Raw genomic sequence first — 16,343 nt, 5'->3', positions numbered from 1 at the left:
TTAATTTTTCTGCTGTGGCCTTGTCTTCCCTGGGCACCCCTTTTACTTGTAAAATTTTTTATTTTAGTATTTGCCTCCTGTCTGACAAGTTTCTTTTTAGATTCTCTTTTGGCCTGTCTTATTAATGCTTTACATCACTGGCTCCTAACCTGTGGTCTGCGGATCCCTAGGGGTCTGTGAAACTGTCAGAGGGGGGTTTGGAGGATGTGCAACTGAGAAAAAAGAAACAGTACTGAGAATAGTAAGGCAAAATGCCACTGCCCAGACCCCACTGCTGAGAAGAGGAAAGAAGACTTAACTAGTGGCAGAAGCTCCAAATTGCTCCCATGCTCCCAAAATGCTCTTTCTTCCCCTTGTTTCTCTCAGCCAGCACCATGAACTCACTCCTACTTCTGGGTTCATGAGCTCAGGACTCACCTCCCCTGCCAGACTGTAGCATAGCAGCGGGAGCCTTCCCTGTATTTCCAGCTGTTTCTCTGGCTTCTTCCGTATTCCTTGGCTCTGTGGCCGCAATCTCAGGTGGCATCATGACCAGGACCTCACTTCTGAGTTCGCAAGCACACCACCATCAATGCCATCAGTCCTGTCCCTGCATTGCTGCTGTCTCCTCTGCAGTGGAAACCTAATAGCAAAGCTTTCCACCAGCCACCAGTTCTCCTCCAGCAGCCACTATCACAGCCTCAACCTCAGCTACCAAACCATGCACTGAAGCCAACCCAAGATCATTTGAGCCTTCAACACCCTGCAGCCATCATAATCACCCAGCCTGGGCACCATTGCAAAAGGCACCTGGAGTACCCCAACTTAAGTAAAACTTAATTTTTTTTTCAACCTATCCACACTGGCACTAGGGACAAAGCCATGGGTGGAAGGCAGGAGGGAGAGGATGGGAAAAGGGGAAGATGGCAGGAAAGAAGCCACTCGAGAATGGGCCACAGCTGAGAGAAGGCAGGACAGGAGCAAAAGGCCATGGAAGTAAGGCAGGAAGGAGGGGAATACAGGAGGCAGCAGAATGGGAGGAACAGGACATGGGAAGAGCCCAGGAAAGGGGGAGGGGAGTGGCCACTCAAGAAGGGGCTATGGGTGAGAAAAAGCAGGGCAGAAGGGAGAAGCAATTAAAAAAAAAGAGAGAGAGAGAAAATAAAAAGGTACTAAGTTGAGATGTGCACCAAATTTCTTTCCACCTCTCCATTTTAGTGATGCGGGACTGTCTCAAATATCCCTCCTTTCTCTATCCCCAGGATTCTTTCCTTCCTCTTTACTCAATCTTATCCCCATCTCTCCTTCTCTCTCCCCAGTCCATCCTCAACTGTCCCTCTCACTCTCTCCAGTCCATTCCTACTAATCTTTCTCCCTCCCTCAGTTTCTCTCTCTCTTCCTCTTCCCAGTCCATCCCCACTAGCTTCTCTCTCTCCCACAGTTCATTCTTACTATCCCTCCCTCCCCAGTCCCTCCCCAACTCACTCTCCCTCAGTCCAGCCCCACCAGTTTCACTTTTCCCGTTGTCCAACCCCACCAGTCTTCAGTTCTTCCTCACCAGTCTCTCTCTCCCTATCTCTCCCAATCCATCCTCACCAGATTCTGTCTCTCTCCCTCAGTCCATCTCTAGCTGTCTGTCTCACCCTCCCCAATCCATTCCCACCTCTGCCTCTCCTCTCAATTCATCCCCACAGTTTCTCTTCCTCAGTCCATTTTCACCAACCTCTATTTCCCTCTCCCTCTCCCCAGTCCATCTCCATCAGTTTCTCTCGCTATCCCCCCAGTTCTCCCCCCAGTCTCTCCCCCACCAATCCATTCTCACTAGTTTATATCAGTAAGCATTACTTAATATTAAATTTCATACATTATGAATTATTCTGATGTCCATATAGGATCCACCACATCTCCTACTAGTGGGTAAGGCCACAACTGTGGGGGTGCTCCTCTTCCAAGGAGAGAGGGGCAGAAGCTGGTGTGGGGGCTGGCAAGCTCAATTTAAGCCTAGACCAGCCTGCCCATCAGTCTCTTCTTTTGATGTTTTTTTTCATTGGTAAAGTTTGCTTGCCTTCTTTCACAGCCTCTGCTGGTGTCTGGCTGGTTTATGCGGGTTGGGCTCCCTACCTTTATTGGAAGCTCTGCCCTTTTAGCCCCAGTATACTGAAGTGAAACTGGGTGTGAGCAACTGCCAGCATGGTCAACCTGGTTCCCTTCAGCAACATTCAGGAAGGCATCGGGCTTGCAGGCTGACTTGTGGTGCCTGACCACCATATTTTTATTAATAAAAACAAGGAAGGAAAATGAGTTCTGACGGCTCACAATGCCACGTCCAAGCACCGTCGCTCATCGTCCCAGTTCACCATTGGGGTTGTGTACACCTGGCCAGCTCCCAGTGGTAAGTTCAACAGCTTTACAGTCTTACCCCATGAATATCGTTGCTGAGACAGGTTGGAGACTGGAAGGCCGGCTGGTCTTTTGTGCAGGCAAAGAGTGGAAAGATCAGGAGTTGAGAAGTCCGAAAGGAGGGGACAGTAAAAGCACACCTGAGGAGGAGTCACCTGGGCTTTTCCTTGGAGTATGGCTGCTGCGGTGGTGTCATTACAATGCACATACATGGCCTAGTTGGCCCATGGTTTTAGTAGCCTCAATCCCCCCTTTCACCTCTTAGGCTGGGGCTTCCTCGTTGGCATTGCGACTACCCTTCCCCACCTCCTTCCAGAGCTGGAGTGTGGCTGTTGCAGTGGTCCCTACAACGTACGGCCTAGCTGGCCTGCGACATGGGCAGCCTCGATCCTCTTCCTGTTATTTCTTTGCAATTACATTAATACACTTTCCATGTATGGCATAAAACTGTATCTAAAAAGTAGAGAGAAAAATGTGTGTGTGTGTGTGGGGGGGGGGGGTCTGCAAAACTTTTGGAGATTGAAACGGGGTGCATGCTCCCAAAAAGGTTGGAAACCCTTCTTTACATCTAACTTACTAGTGCTTATGCTCTTTCTTATTTTGTTCAATTGGATCCATTTTCCACTTTTTGAAAGATTTTTTTTTGGCTTTAATATCTTCTCCACCATTTAACCATGCTGGCAATCATGCTTTCTTGTTTCTACCATTTTTAATGCATAGCATATTTCTCATCTCAGTTTCTAAAGTGGTGTTTTTAAACACAAACAAACTTTTAGCCTTTGCAACCCCTCCTTTTAGTTTTCTTCTAAGTAATTGTCCTCATTTTATCATAGTTTCCCTTTTTAAAATTAACTATTGCTGTTTTCCTTAATGCCCCATCACCTGAAGAGCAGATCCTAGTGACAAGATTATTTCCTGCTACATAAGGGTGACTCTCTCCTTCCAGACAACTTTGCACCTCCAAGAAACATGAGGGCTCCACACTGGGAGTGGAACCTTTCTACTAAGTCTCTGAAAATTTCCTCTATTTGCCTCTCTTGCCTCCAGAGATCACACTCATTCTCTGAGAACCAAGAGCTCTTTGCATCCGGTGCACACATATAACCTCTCACCACCCGGTATAAAATCCTACATATGGCACTCAGAGCAAAACAGAGCTGCTGTCTGCATGTTAATATTAAGGAGATGTCAGTTATTTAATGTTGCTAAGGGAATAGGGATGCTTAATCTAAAGTAAAATCCCTTAAATGTATTTGATATATTTTATATTAGTTTGTCATTGACCAACAAGAGGCAGCAATTAATCTGTTTGTTAAAAGCAGGGTTACTCCATTGTTTTTATCTGACTCTTTAATTGACTTTTGCTATAAAAATTTTCCCTTTTGCTCTTTCAATTGGGAAAGCAGTCTATAAAGCAAAGATTTTACTTGGGGTGGGTGGGAACTGGAGAGGAAGGGTGGGAAAAGACATTTTTTAAAACTTTAATGGCAATCACACATAAGAATAATCTATTTAGAGATCTGTATACAAAAGCTAGTCAGCTAGTAAAGATAGCTGGATAAACTTATCCAGCTAACTTGGTCAATATGGTGGCAGCCTATGTTTAGACTGTTTCTGATCTGACATTTAACTCACAATGGTCAAACGGAAGGGTAGACCATGGGTTTTCCCCTCTGAGCCTGCGATAAGCTAAATTTTTCTATGGGTTTGATGGATACGTTCGTGACAAAGCAGATGGAGGTTGTTTTGGGGATAGTCTTTTGGGAAGCTGCCGTGGCAGAGGAGTGCTTGGGATCCTCACCGGAGGCAGTGATCTTCTCCCCCAAAGATAGATCTGTTCCAGTTGCCCCAATGGAGAGAGGAAAGTCTAGCCTCATGACGCTGACACCAAGTGATGATGTCCTCGGAGCTGTGCCAGCAGAGACATTCAGAGCTGAGGCATTGTCCTGCATACCGAAAGCACAGAATTTAGTGGTAATTGCTATGGGAGCAACGCTTATCCAGTCAGAATCTTTGGAACTGGAATAAAAGAGGGGACATGCTTTTTCTGGCAAGGTTGGCATCTTTTCCTTTCAGTTTAAAGAGGAGCCACTGAAATGACCAGAAATTTTCAATTTTGAAATCTTATGGGATGCTATCGCTAATATGCAGCTGTCTCTATCTGTTCAAATTAAAGGACTATCTGATAAGTTTGAGAAGCGATTAAAGATTTTGCTGAGATTAAAGAAAATTCTAGTAAATTGGAATAAAAGGTGGACAATGAAAATTCAAGTTAAACAATTAGAAACTAGTGATTCTTTGCTGGCTAAAGATAATATTATATTACATGTCAAATGTGAGAATATGGAAAATGTGGTTAGATGTAGGTTCCTGCATTTGATACTTTTTCTTTGGGATATATTAGTTTCATCTTATGAAATTGTAAAAAATGTTTTAGATATTTTAAAGGTTCCTGCTACAGCTTTTCCTCCTATTTAAAAAAATATACAATATTCTTTTAGGTAAGAAAGTGACACCTGGTGAGATTCAACCTTCTCAATACATTAGATATTTCTCAAATTCGGGAAGGTTCAAGTCCTGAATCAGTAACTTCAGCCACTTTGTTAGTCTAATTAGCACTTGATTCAGATAAGAAATTGCTTTTAAAACATATCTTTAGGTATCGTGATGTGCTGTACAAAGGATGTAAGATATTAATGTTCCCTGATTCATTTCAAACTACACAAAAGATGAGAGAGCAATTTCTATTACTGAGACCTATGTACAGCAATTAGGTGCTTTCTTTGTGTTGCGATATCCCTGTAAGCATGTAGTAAAATATCAAGGCATAAGACATGCATTTTTTCGATCCTTCACAAGTATCAGCCTTTTTGTTGAGCAAGATAGTAGTGTCTCACTCCCTGATATCAACTCCATAATGGCAAGATTCTGATGTAACTGTATCTTGAATCCTTGGGCCTTCTATGCATAAGCCACATTATTTATGATTTTTTTTCATAGATATATTACTATTTTTTCCCTTTTCTAATCTCTCCTATATCCTCTCCCCCAATTTGTAATCTGTTTACTTTGTTTTATTATTAGTACTTATTACATTTCATATTGTGTGATATTTCCTTTTAGCTTAGTGCTTTGTGAAATTGTGGAAATCAGTAAATAAAATGAAAAAAAAAACCCCATATTTAATTTACTTTGCAGGGATAATGTGCAGTGCACCGGCATGGCACGTCTACCGTGCACCGGCACGGCACGTCTACCTCCTCCCCCTCTGCCATCTGCTATCACAACTCAAACTTACTCATTACCTCTATGCAGACGACATCCAGATCCTCATCCCCATCACAGAATCTATTCAAAAAACCTTCGCCTACTGGGAGAATTGTCTTCAACCAATTAAACAACTACTCTCCAGCCTGAACCTGATTCTAAACTCCAGCAAAACAGAGTTGCTACTGATTTCACACAACCCGAACACCCACACACCTAGCCTGACACAAACCACATCTTTAAACATGGAGCTCTCTGCTGACGTCAGGAATCTAGGAGCATGGCTTGACAATCAACTTAACCTAAAAAAATTCATAAACACAACCACCAGGGATTGCTTCTTTAAACTACAGGTCCTAAAGAAACTAAAGCCACTCCTTCACTTCAATGACTTTCGCTTCGTTCTTCAATCCATTATTTTTTCGAAACTTGATTACTGCAACTCAATCTTACTTGGCCTCCCCTCCAACAGCATCAAACCCCTACAGATAGTACAAAATGCCGCAGCCAGAATCCTAACTAACACTAAGAGAAGAGACCATATTACCCCCATCTTGAGCAACCTCCACTGGCTACCCATCAAACAGAGAATCCTATATAAAACATTAACCATCATTCATAAAGCAATTCATAACGTCGCACCTATATCTCTACAAACCCAACTTCATCCACACTTATCTTCCAGACCCATTAGAAGCGCCTACAAAGGCACTTTAGCCGCAGCTCCTGCCAAATCAACACTAAGAAAAAGAGCACTCTACACTGCGGGACCACACCAATGGAATGCGCTCCCATCAGACCTACGACTCGAACCCAATCTACCAGAGTTCAAAAAAAGGTTAAAAACCTGGCTCTTCAGGCAAGCGTTCCAATAGGCACCTCCTCCTGACTTTCAGATCCAACCATTGCAGGGTGTCACCAACACCTTGACACTTAATTTTCATACCGTACTTGCTTATTCGCATTTCTATTTAACAGTCATTATTCACCTTTATATAACCGTTTACTGCAGACCATATTCACTACTAAAGTTCCTTGTAAAAAGGTTAAATTTGTTAAATATTATTGTTACTTTCAATGTTCCTTGTAATAATGTTCAATGGTTTATTGTTATTGTTCTATGTTCTATGTAAAAAAAAAACCCCAGGTCTAACCTCCCAGACCAGGGCAACCTTTTCGTTACTTGTAAACCGGATTGATTTGTATTGCATACAGGAATTCCGGTATATAAAAATTAAAAAATAATAAATAAATAAATGGCTGAATATACCCAGTTATGTCAAAGTTAGCCAGGTAAGTTTATCTGGCTAACTTTTAGACTGCTCTTCAGCAGTCCTAAAGTTATTTGCCTATGTTAGCCAAATAATGCTGATTGATGTTTATCAGGCTAACTTAACCAGACAGCCTATTCTGTCCTAGAACCTCCTGCTCTTGCCCCAAATTTTTAGAAAGATGAAAATTTATAGGGCTATCTCGAGGCTAATCAACACAGCAGGATTTTAAAATCTCACCAATTTACCCCCAATTTCTCTTCCCTCACAAACTTTAAGCACAACTCTGGTAATCTTACCTTAGTTCCCTCCTTCCCGCTGCAATTAGCTGAGTTTTACTTCTTAGCTGCATGCACTTCCTCTGCCAGCTTCAATTTGATGTTTGAATGTGTGGAGCTCTGTAATCTCACAGGATCAGCTGGTTCTGAATGTTCAGATGTCAGACTGAAGCAGGCAGAATGAAGCACCCCCAGGTAAAATGTGCTACTTTTCGCCTTCTGGTGGGGCAGAGTGGGAATTGTTCAAAATTTGGTTTGGTGTGCCACAAAGACTGAGCAGACTTGAAATTGTGCTGTGAAATAAAGTTTGAGAAGCACTGCCCTAGAACACTTACAATGTAAGGGCCTGATTAACTAAAGTTTTTCTCCTATTCTGTGTCTATTGGAAAAATACTTATTAAATGAGGTCCTAAGTTTGGACCTGAGGCAATGGAGGGTAAAGAAGGTTTTGAACTCTGACTTCTGTGGTTCTTCTGCTCTAACCACTAGAATACTCCTCCTATGTCTAAATGTAATCCTTGAATGACAGCTTCTGTGAAAACTATCCTAAGGATAGCCATTGGCTTGCTTCTTGAATATTATGAGGAAAATAGGTGACATAAAATCCAAAAGAGAGGTAAATCTTACAGGAAAGATACCCTGAGTAGGTTCACAATTGTTTTCAATGATGGCCCGTGGCAGTGTGGAAGTAAAAAATAAACTTGAAAAAGTCAAAAAGTCTAACTAAGGTGCTACTGGGCAAAAAGGGAGCTTGGAAAAAATTGGTCTCATAGATCAGAAAAGGCTTGAGGCAAAAAACAGCTGTAAGAGTGACACATCCTCTGTTGAAGACTGAAAAACAAAAAAATGGAGTGGCTTTGGGTCCAGAAGCATTCAGGAAACAACTAAGCATTTGACCAATGTACATGGCTCCATTGTCTCTGTCATTAGTAAAATACATTATTGTAACTGAATTTACAATAATGAAATCCTTTGGCTTACCTTTACCACTGAATTTTCATGCATTGTGATGCAGTTATTAGCATCTGCTGAAAGCTGAAACAGAGCCTGAGCAGTAGCTCGATGAACAGCAGGATCATTGGATTTCAGGTAACACACTAGAGGGGCCACGGCCCTGGCTTCTCCAAAAGCAATTCTGTTAGTACCCCACATACAGCAGCGAGCGATGGCCTCTGCTAGATGACGTCTCAGTTTATCATCAGTCTGGACAAAAATAAAAAGTCAATTCAAATTATTTACAATTAGAAGGCAATATTAAAATAGCCTGCATAGTTGCAAATTGACTGTTTTTAATATACGTTCTTTATGCAAATTTTCAAGGGAAACAACTCAGGTTGTTTCCCTTTGAAAATTAGGAAGTACAAAATATGCATGCTAAAAGCATTCACATAATTTGCACCTGCTATTATTTGTGTGGGCAGTTATGAAGGGGGAGGGGCAAAATAGTGTATTTACATTTGAAAATTAAAAGGTATGTGTGATGATGAGGGGAGGTGGACCTGAGGCAGGGAGAGCGGCCACACCGCGCCGGAACCCCCAAGCCGGCAGGAACTAAAAAAAAAAGAAAAAATGCCGCGGTAAGCCCGCCCCCCTAGCAGACGTCAGCCAGGCGCCCGGAGCCCTTTAAGGGGCTCGATGGCGCTAGGCGTCGCGCGCCTAAGGAGCGCGACAAAGGGGCCTGCCCCTTTGTGTGCCCCTTCGTGCGCACCGGAACTCCCCCTAGCAAGGCACCCATTTCTTCAAACTGGCAGCACAGATTCAGCAGCTCCATATCCCACCATCAAACAACCATTCTGCATTCATTCTTCCTTGCTCCTTCATTCAGCAAATCAACACTTAGCAGACTCACTCAACGGACTCACTCTACAGACCAGCACTCAACGGACTCACTCTACAGATGGACTCGCAACGGACTCACTCCTCAGACGGACACGCAACGGACTCACTCTACAGATGGACTCGCAACGGACTCACTCCACAGACGGACACGCAACGGACTCACTCCACAGACGGACACGCAACGGACTCACTCCACAGACGGACACGCAATGGACTCATTCTACAGACTGACAGATAACATAGTCTGACGGATAGGCACCCATCCTCAGCATTCGAAAACTCCACCATTATTCATCCATCCCTCCACCATTATTCATCCATCCCCCATCCCCCCCCTCAGCTGAAGGACGCCCAGCAGTTTTCAATCAGTCATTACAATCGGAAAAATTCCCAGATGCGCTGAAACAAACATCAGCACTGCCTATAATGAAGAATAACTCTCTCCCATTCTCGGATTTTTCAAATTTAAGACCTATAGCCTCTTTATCATCCTTAGCCAAAACCCTAGAATCCGTTGTGCTATTCCAACTTAAAGAATATTTGAATGAACACAGTATTCTAAACCCAAATCAACATGGATTTCGCAAGGGCTATTCCACAGAGACTCTTCTTCTTTCATCTTTCGATACATTCCTGAGAGGTTTCGACTCCTACACAGATTACTTGGTGATCTTTTTGGATATATCAGCTGCATTTGACACCTTGGACCATAAAATTCTATTATCTATCCTACATTATATAGGATTGTGTTCTACAGTACTAAATTGGTTTAAAAGCTTTCTTGAACACCGTCAATGTCAAATCAATATAGGTTCCCATTCTTCTTACCATTATTCCCAATCTACAGGCGTACCTCAGGGATCATCTTTATCACCAATACTGTTCAATATTTATCTGCTTCCCTTGTGTCATATTCTTTCAGCACTGAATGTACAGTATAAGATCTATGCTGATGATATTCAACTCTTTGTACCGTATAAATCTTCTTGGACAGAAACATTGGCTATGGTGCAGCTATATATAAGTACCATCGAAAAATGGATGGCCCATAACCGTTTAAAATTAAACAAAAAGAAAACTGAAATTCTATTACTGAGCTTTATATCAAATTCCAAAAATGCTCCTCCTGTAAATATTAAGCTGGGAAAAGATACCATCCAAATTACCAAAATCGCCCGGAACTTGGGAGTTTGGATTGATTCAAATTTATCACTTACACAACACATCACTAAGGTTGTGAAAAATTCATTCTTTAAGTTACATGTGGTAAAAAGATTAAGACCCTTATTATTTTTCAATGATTTCAGATCAGTCTTGCAAGCCTTAATTCTTTCTGGTATAGACTATTGTAATGGCCTATATTTAGGCTTACCCGAATCCACCATTAAACCGCTTCAAATTATTCAAAATTCTGCAGCGAGACTACTTACAGCTACTCCAATGAGGCAACACATTTCCCCAGTTTTACAGAAATTACATTGGTTGCCGGTAAAGTATTGAATAAAATACAAGATTCTTAATCTTATTCACTCGCTACTAAACAATATCGATTCTACCTGGCTCTGTTCCGAACTCAGAATTTATAAACCTCCTAGGGATCTTAGATCAAAAGTAAGAAATCTCCTAGAAGTCCCTTCAGTAAAAAAGGCCGCCTTAAACGTCACCAGACATAGAGCATTCTCAGTTGCGGGACCCATATTGTGGAATGCCTTGCCTGACCCTTTAAGGCAAATTTATAATAAAAAAGAATTTAAAAAAGCCTTAAAAACTCATTTTTTCAAAGAAGCCTTCAGTACGCCAGATATTATTTAGAAAGGTTAGTCGTTTAGCTGTCAACCAATATCAAATAAGTTGCAAACTGTAGTTTTTTATTTAAGTTTCTTTTTATAAATGAATGTTAAGTTACATCCATTTTTTTTAATTTTTGGTTTGTTGGATTTGATCATGATGTTTTAATGTAATTTTGGTTTTTATTTTAATTAGTAAGTTTTATTTCATATCCATTTTTATTTTATTTTCTATAAACTTACTTTATTTTAAATTTTCTTTTGAAAATATTGTAAACCGCTTCGGTCATTTCTAGTATTTGGTGAAACGGTATATAAATGTATTAAATAAATAAATAAATAAATCCAGTCTACTTCAGACCAAGGACGCTCTTTCATCTCGTAGCCTCGCCCAGTCCACCAGGACTGGGCGAGGCTACCTCCAATTTCAACCCCAGAGGATTTTCACCCTAACCCCTCCGTTCCAACAAACAGACGCTCATCCAAAAGCCCGGACTACTCTGAACACAAGCAGAACATGACTCAAGGATACCCGATTCCCATCCTCCACCACAGCACCATTACCAGGGAAAAACCCCTCACACTACTCCAGACACGCACCACCAGATCCCTTATCCCGATCATGGTCTCACCTTTAACTCAACTACTGGGTCTTGTACTACTCTCAGTATCTCTTTTTAACGCTCAATCGATCACAAAAAAATCACACATTTTAAATGATTACCTCCTCGATGCAAACCCAGACATTACCTCCTCGACGCAAACCCAGACAGAAACATGGCTTAAACCGACAGATGCAGCCCTGACAAACCAACTACCCACGCATCAATATGACATCTTCTCTCTTCCCAGACAGAAAAAAAGAGGCGGCGGACTGCTCCTAGCGGCCAAAAAGGAACTTAAACTTACCCTCCAACCAATTAAGTCAGCCTCTAAATTAGAACTAGGCCTGTTTAAATCTGACCATCTGCAAATCCTTATATACGCCCCTCCTGGTCTTCTAGACTCAGATGCCTCTCCCATAGTTGAAATCATAGCCAAACATATCAACCTAGATGCCCCCGCTTTGATACTAGGGGACTTCAACCTCCATGTCGATTCAATCCAACTCTCTACTAACTGCGAAGCATTCCTCACATCTCTCAAGGCTATGGGCTTCACACAAATCATCAACAAACCCACCCACAAAGCGGGACATATTCTTGACCTGATCTTCATCAACTCCAGTTTTTCACCTTCTACCCCCCCCAGAATGCACTCCGGTTCCCTGGTCTGACCACTCTCTGATTACCATCTCCCTCACAAGCAAGGAAAACCCCAAAACACAACCCACTCAATCAACAGTTCACTACAGGAGATCCTGCTCCTCAGAAGTCCTCAGCGAGCAACTAACAAAGGAACTCCACAATCTAGAAGTCTCTGACCCCAACTCGGCACTCCGTTCATGGTTTAGTATCACAGAATCAATAGCGAACAAAGTATGCCCTCAGGCAACCAGAAGAATCAAATAGACGTCTAACAGGAAACAACCATGGTTCTCTGACGAACTCAGAGAACTTAAGCGAAACCTAAGACAAAGAGAAAACAAATGGCGCAAAACCCCGTGCCCGAGCACACTAAATGCTTACAAATCTATCTTACACATTTACAGAAACGCCACTCAAGGAGCAAAAAAAAGAGTTCTACGGTCACAGAATACATGACCTCGTCTTTGATCCTAAGGCTCTATTCTCCTATGTATCGGAGCTCACTAAAACCACTACCCCATGCATCCCAGACGAACAAGCACAAGCAAAGGCAAATGAATTGGCAACTTTTTTCCACAACAAAATTTCTAACTTACTAACAGGCCTGCCTGTCAACTCTACCTCCACACACATCTCCAGACCCCTCCCTCAAATTCCGGACCCTCACTGGAGTCATTTGAACCCACCTCCTCCCTGGAAATTGAATCCATTATAAAGAAAATGAAACCTTCTTACCATCCACTGGACCAAATCCCAACCAAGCTTCTTCTATCGGTGCCAGACTCATCTCCAAGTACCTAGCTGACATAGTAAACTGCTCACTATCTGAAGGAATCTTCCCGGACGTACTAAAAATTACCACCCTCAAACCCCTTCTTAAGAAAGCAAATCTAGATCCTAGAGAACCCAACAACTTCCGACCTATTTCCAATCTACCTTTTCTAGCAAAGATCATAGAAAAAATAGTCAACACCCGATTATCAGAATACCTGGAAGATCACAACATTCTCCAGTCATCGCAATATGGATTTCGCAAAGCGCTAAGCACTGAATCCCTCCTCATCTCCCTCACAGACCATCTCATCATGGGTATGGACTCCGGGCACTCCTTCCTTCTAATACTCCTCGACATCTCAGCAGCATTCGACACGGTGAATCATTCCACTCTCCTTAAACGAATTTCGGACATCGGGATAACAGGTACGGCTTTCAAATGGTTCGACTCCTTTCTCACGAACAGAGGCTACAAAGTAAAGATCAACAACAAGGAATCTCCGCTCATCAACACCACAAGAGGTGTTCCACAGGGCTCCTCTCTGTCTCCTACTCTATTCAACCTATACCTTCTCCCCCTTTGCCAGCTGCTTACGAATCTTAAACTCAAACACTATCTCTACGCCGACGATGTCCAAATCCTGATCCCTGTAACCGAATCCCTCACAAAAACACTGAAATTCTGGGACAACTGCCTCCAAGTAATCAACAACCTCCTTACCACCTTAAACCTTGTGCTCAACACATCCAAGACAGAAATGCTCCTAATATCTCTCAACCACAAAGATAGCCTACACTCAAGTCACACCAACTCCCTGGTCAACCAAGCAAGAGACCTCGGAGTTATAATTGATAACCAGCTAAATCTAAAAAAGTTCATCACCAACACAACCAAAGACTGCTTCTTCAAACTTCAGGTATTAAAAAGACTCAAACCACTACTGTATTTTCAAGACTTCAGATCAGTACTCCAGGCTATTATATTCTCCAAATTAGATTACTGCAATTCCATTCTTCTAGGCCTTCCCGCTTCCTCCACCAAACCGCTTCAGATGCTACAAAATTCGGCCGCCAGAATTTTAACAAACTCCAATAGAAGAGACCACATCTCACCTATCTTGAAAAACCTACATTGGCTCCCAGTAAACTTCAGAATTCTACACAAGTGTCTCACCATCATCCATAAAGCTATCTACAACAGAACACCCATCGATTTACACTATCCACTCACGCTACACTTCTCTTCCAGACCCATCAGAGAAGCATACAAAGGTATGCTACACCCGCCCCCCCCAGCCAAATTCACACACCTCTCATCCAAAGATTGAGCCTTCTCGACAGCAGCGCCAACCATCTGGAACAACATGCCCCCAGACCTTAGACAAGAACCTTGCACGCAGACATTCAGAAAGAAACTCAAGACTTGGCTATTTCTACAAGCCTTCCCTGATCTATGACCTCCCCAACTGATACAACTCGCCTTGGTCCGCCAGTCGACGCTCCCCATCCCTGACATGGCTTCTGACGTTATATTAATCAGTCCTGAGTTTTATGAACTAATACTATTTTAGTCAGGAACATTTGATAGTCTACAGCCCTAAGTATAGGAGACTAAGTACACATTTGATAATACTCAGTCCTGAGTACAAGTGATTATTATAGTCCTAAGTATATGATTAGATATTATTTATTTCTGAGACTAGATATTATTTATTTCTTTGTTAGCCATGACTCTGGCTTTTCCTCCCAGTTCAAGTGCCCCTGTTTTATTGTAACTTTCATTCACTTTTTCTCTCTTCGCCTATTGTTCACGTTGATGTTAATGTTATTGCACAGATGTTTATTGTAAACCGATACAATATGATTGGTATCATGAGTGTCGTATAAAAAAAAGCCCTAAATAAATAAATAAATAATGATTTCTTCTCTCAACCAAAACAGGTCCAAAGAAACCTCTCTTTTTCCCATGGCTAAAAGCACGAGTACTTTGAGTTGCTTGAGAAGGGACATTTTCAGTCACGCCATTTTACCTAAAAAATACTTGTTTACTCAAATAAATATTTAGAAAATTGCTCTCCATATGGGGTACATAAAAGAATGATAACAGTTTTCATGGAAAAAGATGATTTTCCCATCGAAAAGCAGGCAGAATTAGCCATGCTGTCTGGGACATCCCTCCAGGGCGGCTCTAGGTGGAAACTTCTCTCCAGATATACAGAGCTTTTGCTCCATGTGCCTACATGGTGGTTCCCGTGCGATTGCACTGCTGCCTCAGTTCTGTTTTTTCTCGCGCAGCTCACAGATGGCGGATTCTCTTCTGTCGCACCGTTTTTCTGTCTTTTCTTCAGAACATGCCATACTGGGTCAGACCAAGGGTCCATCAAGCCCAGCATCCTATTTCCAACAGTGGCCAATCCAGGCCATAAGAACCTGGCAAGTACCCCAAAACGAAGCCTATTCCATGCTACTGTTGCTAGTATTAGCAGTGATTATTTTCTAAGTCAACTTAATTAATAGCAGGTAATGGACTTCTCCTCCAAGAACTTATCCAATCCTTTTTTAAACACAGGTACACTAACCACATTCTCTGACAACAAATTCCAGAGTTTAATTGTGCGTTGAGTGAAAAAGAACTTTCTCTGATTAGTTTTAAATGTGCTACATGCTAACTTCATGGAGTGCCCCCTAGTCTTTTTATTATCTGAAAGAGTAAATAACTGATTCACATTAACCCTTTCTAGACCTCTCATATTCCTCCTCAGCTGTCTCTTCTCCAAGCTGAAAAGTCCTAACCTCTTTAGTCTTTCCTCATAGGGGAGCTGTTCCATCCCCTTTATCATTTTGGTCGCCCTTCTCTGTACTTTCTCCATCACAATTATATCTTTTTTAAGATGTGGCGACCAGAATTGTACACAGTATTCAAGGTGTAGTCTCACCATAGAGCAATACAGAGGCATTATGACATTTTCCATTTTGTTCATCATTCCCTTTCTAATAATTCCCAACATTCTGTTTGCTTTTTTGACTGCCGCAGCACACTGAACCGATGATTTCAATGTGTTATCCAGTATGATGCCTAGATCTCTTTCTTGGGTGGTAGCTCCTAATATGGAACCTAACATTGTGTAACTATAGCATGGATTATTTTTCCCTATATGCATCACCTTTCACTTATCCACATTAAATTCCACCTGCCATTTGGATGCCCAATTTTCCAGTCTCAGAAGGTCTTCCTGCAATTTATCACAATCTGTTTGTGATTTAACTACTCTGAACAATTTTGTATCATCTGCAAATCTGATTACCTCAGTTATCGTATTTCTTTCCAGATCATTTATAAATATATTGAAAAGTACAGGTCCCAATACAGATCCCTGAGGTACTCCACTGCCCACTCCCTTCCACTGAGAAAATTGTCCATTTAAACCTACTCTCTGTTTCCTGTCTTTTAGCCAGTTTGTAATCCATGAAAGGACATTGCTACCTATCCCATGACTTTTT

At 42.0% G+C, this 16,343-nt stretch overlaps 1 protein-coding gene across 1 annotated transcript in view; it reads right to left on the bottom strand.

Annotated features, from left to right (window-relative positions):
- Nucleotides 1–16,343, bottom strand: part of ARMC4 (armadillo repeat containing 4) — an 890,525-nt gene that overhangs the window by 214,354 nt on the left and 659,828 nt on the right. The window contains exon 19 of the mRNA XM_029588639.1: nt 8,177–8,398. Within this exon, the coding sequence (XP_029444499.1) occupies nt 8,177–8,398 (222 nt within the window). The remainder of the gene's footprint in view (nt 1–8,176; nt 8,399–16,343) is intronic.

The sequence above is a fragment of the Rhinatrema bivittatum genome, chromosome 2, assembly GCF_901001135.1.
Source record: "Rhinatrema bivittatum chromosome 2, aRhiBiv1.1, whole genome shotgun sequence".
Taxonomy (NCBI): Eukaryota; Metazoa; Chordata; class Amphibia; order Gymnophiona; family Rhinatrematidae; genus Rhinatrema; species Rhinatrema bivittatum.
This window is presented reverse-complemented; position numbering and strand designations above follow the sequence as displayed.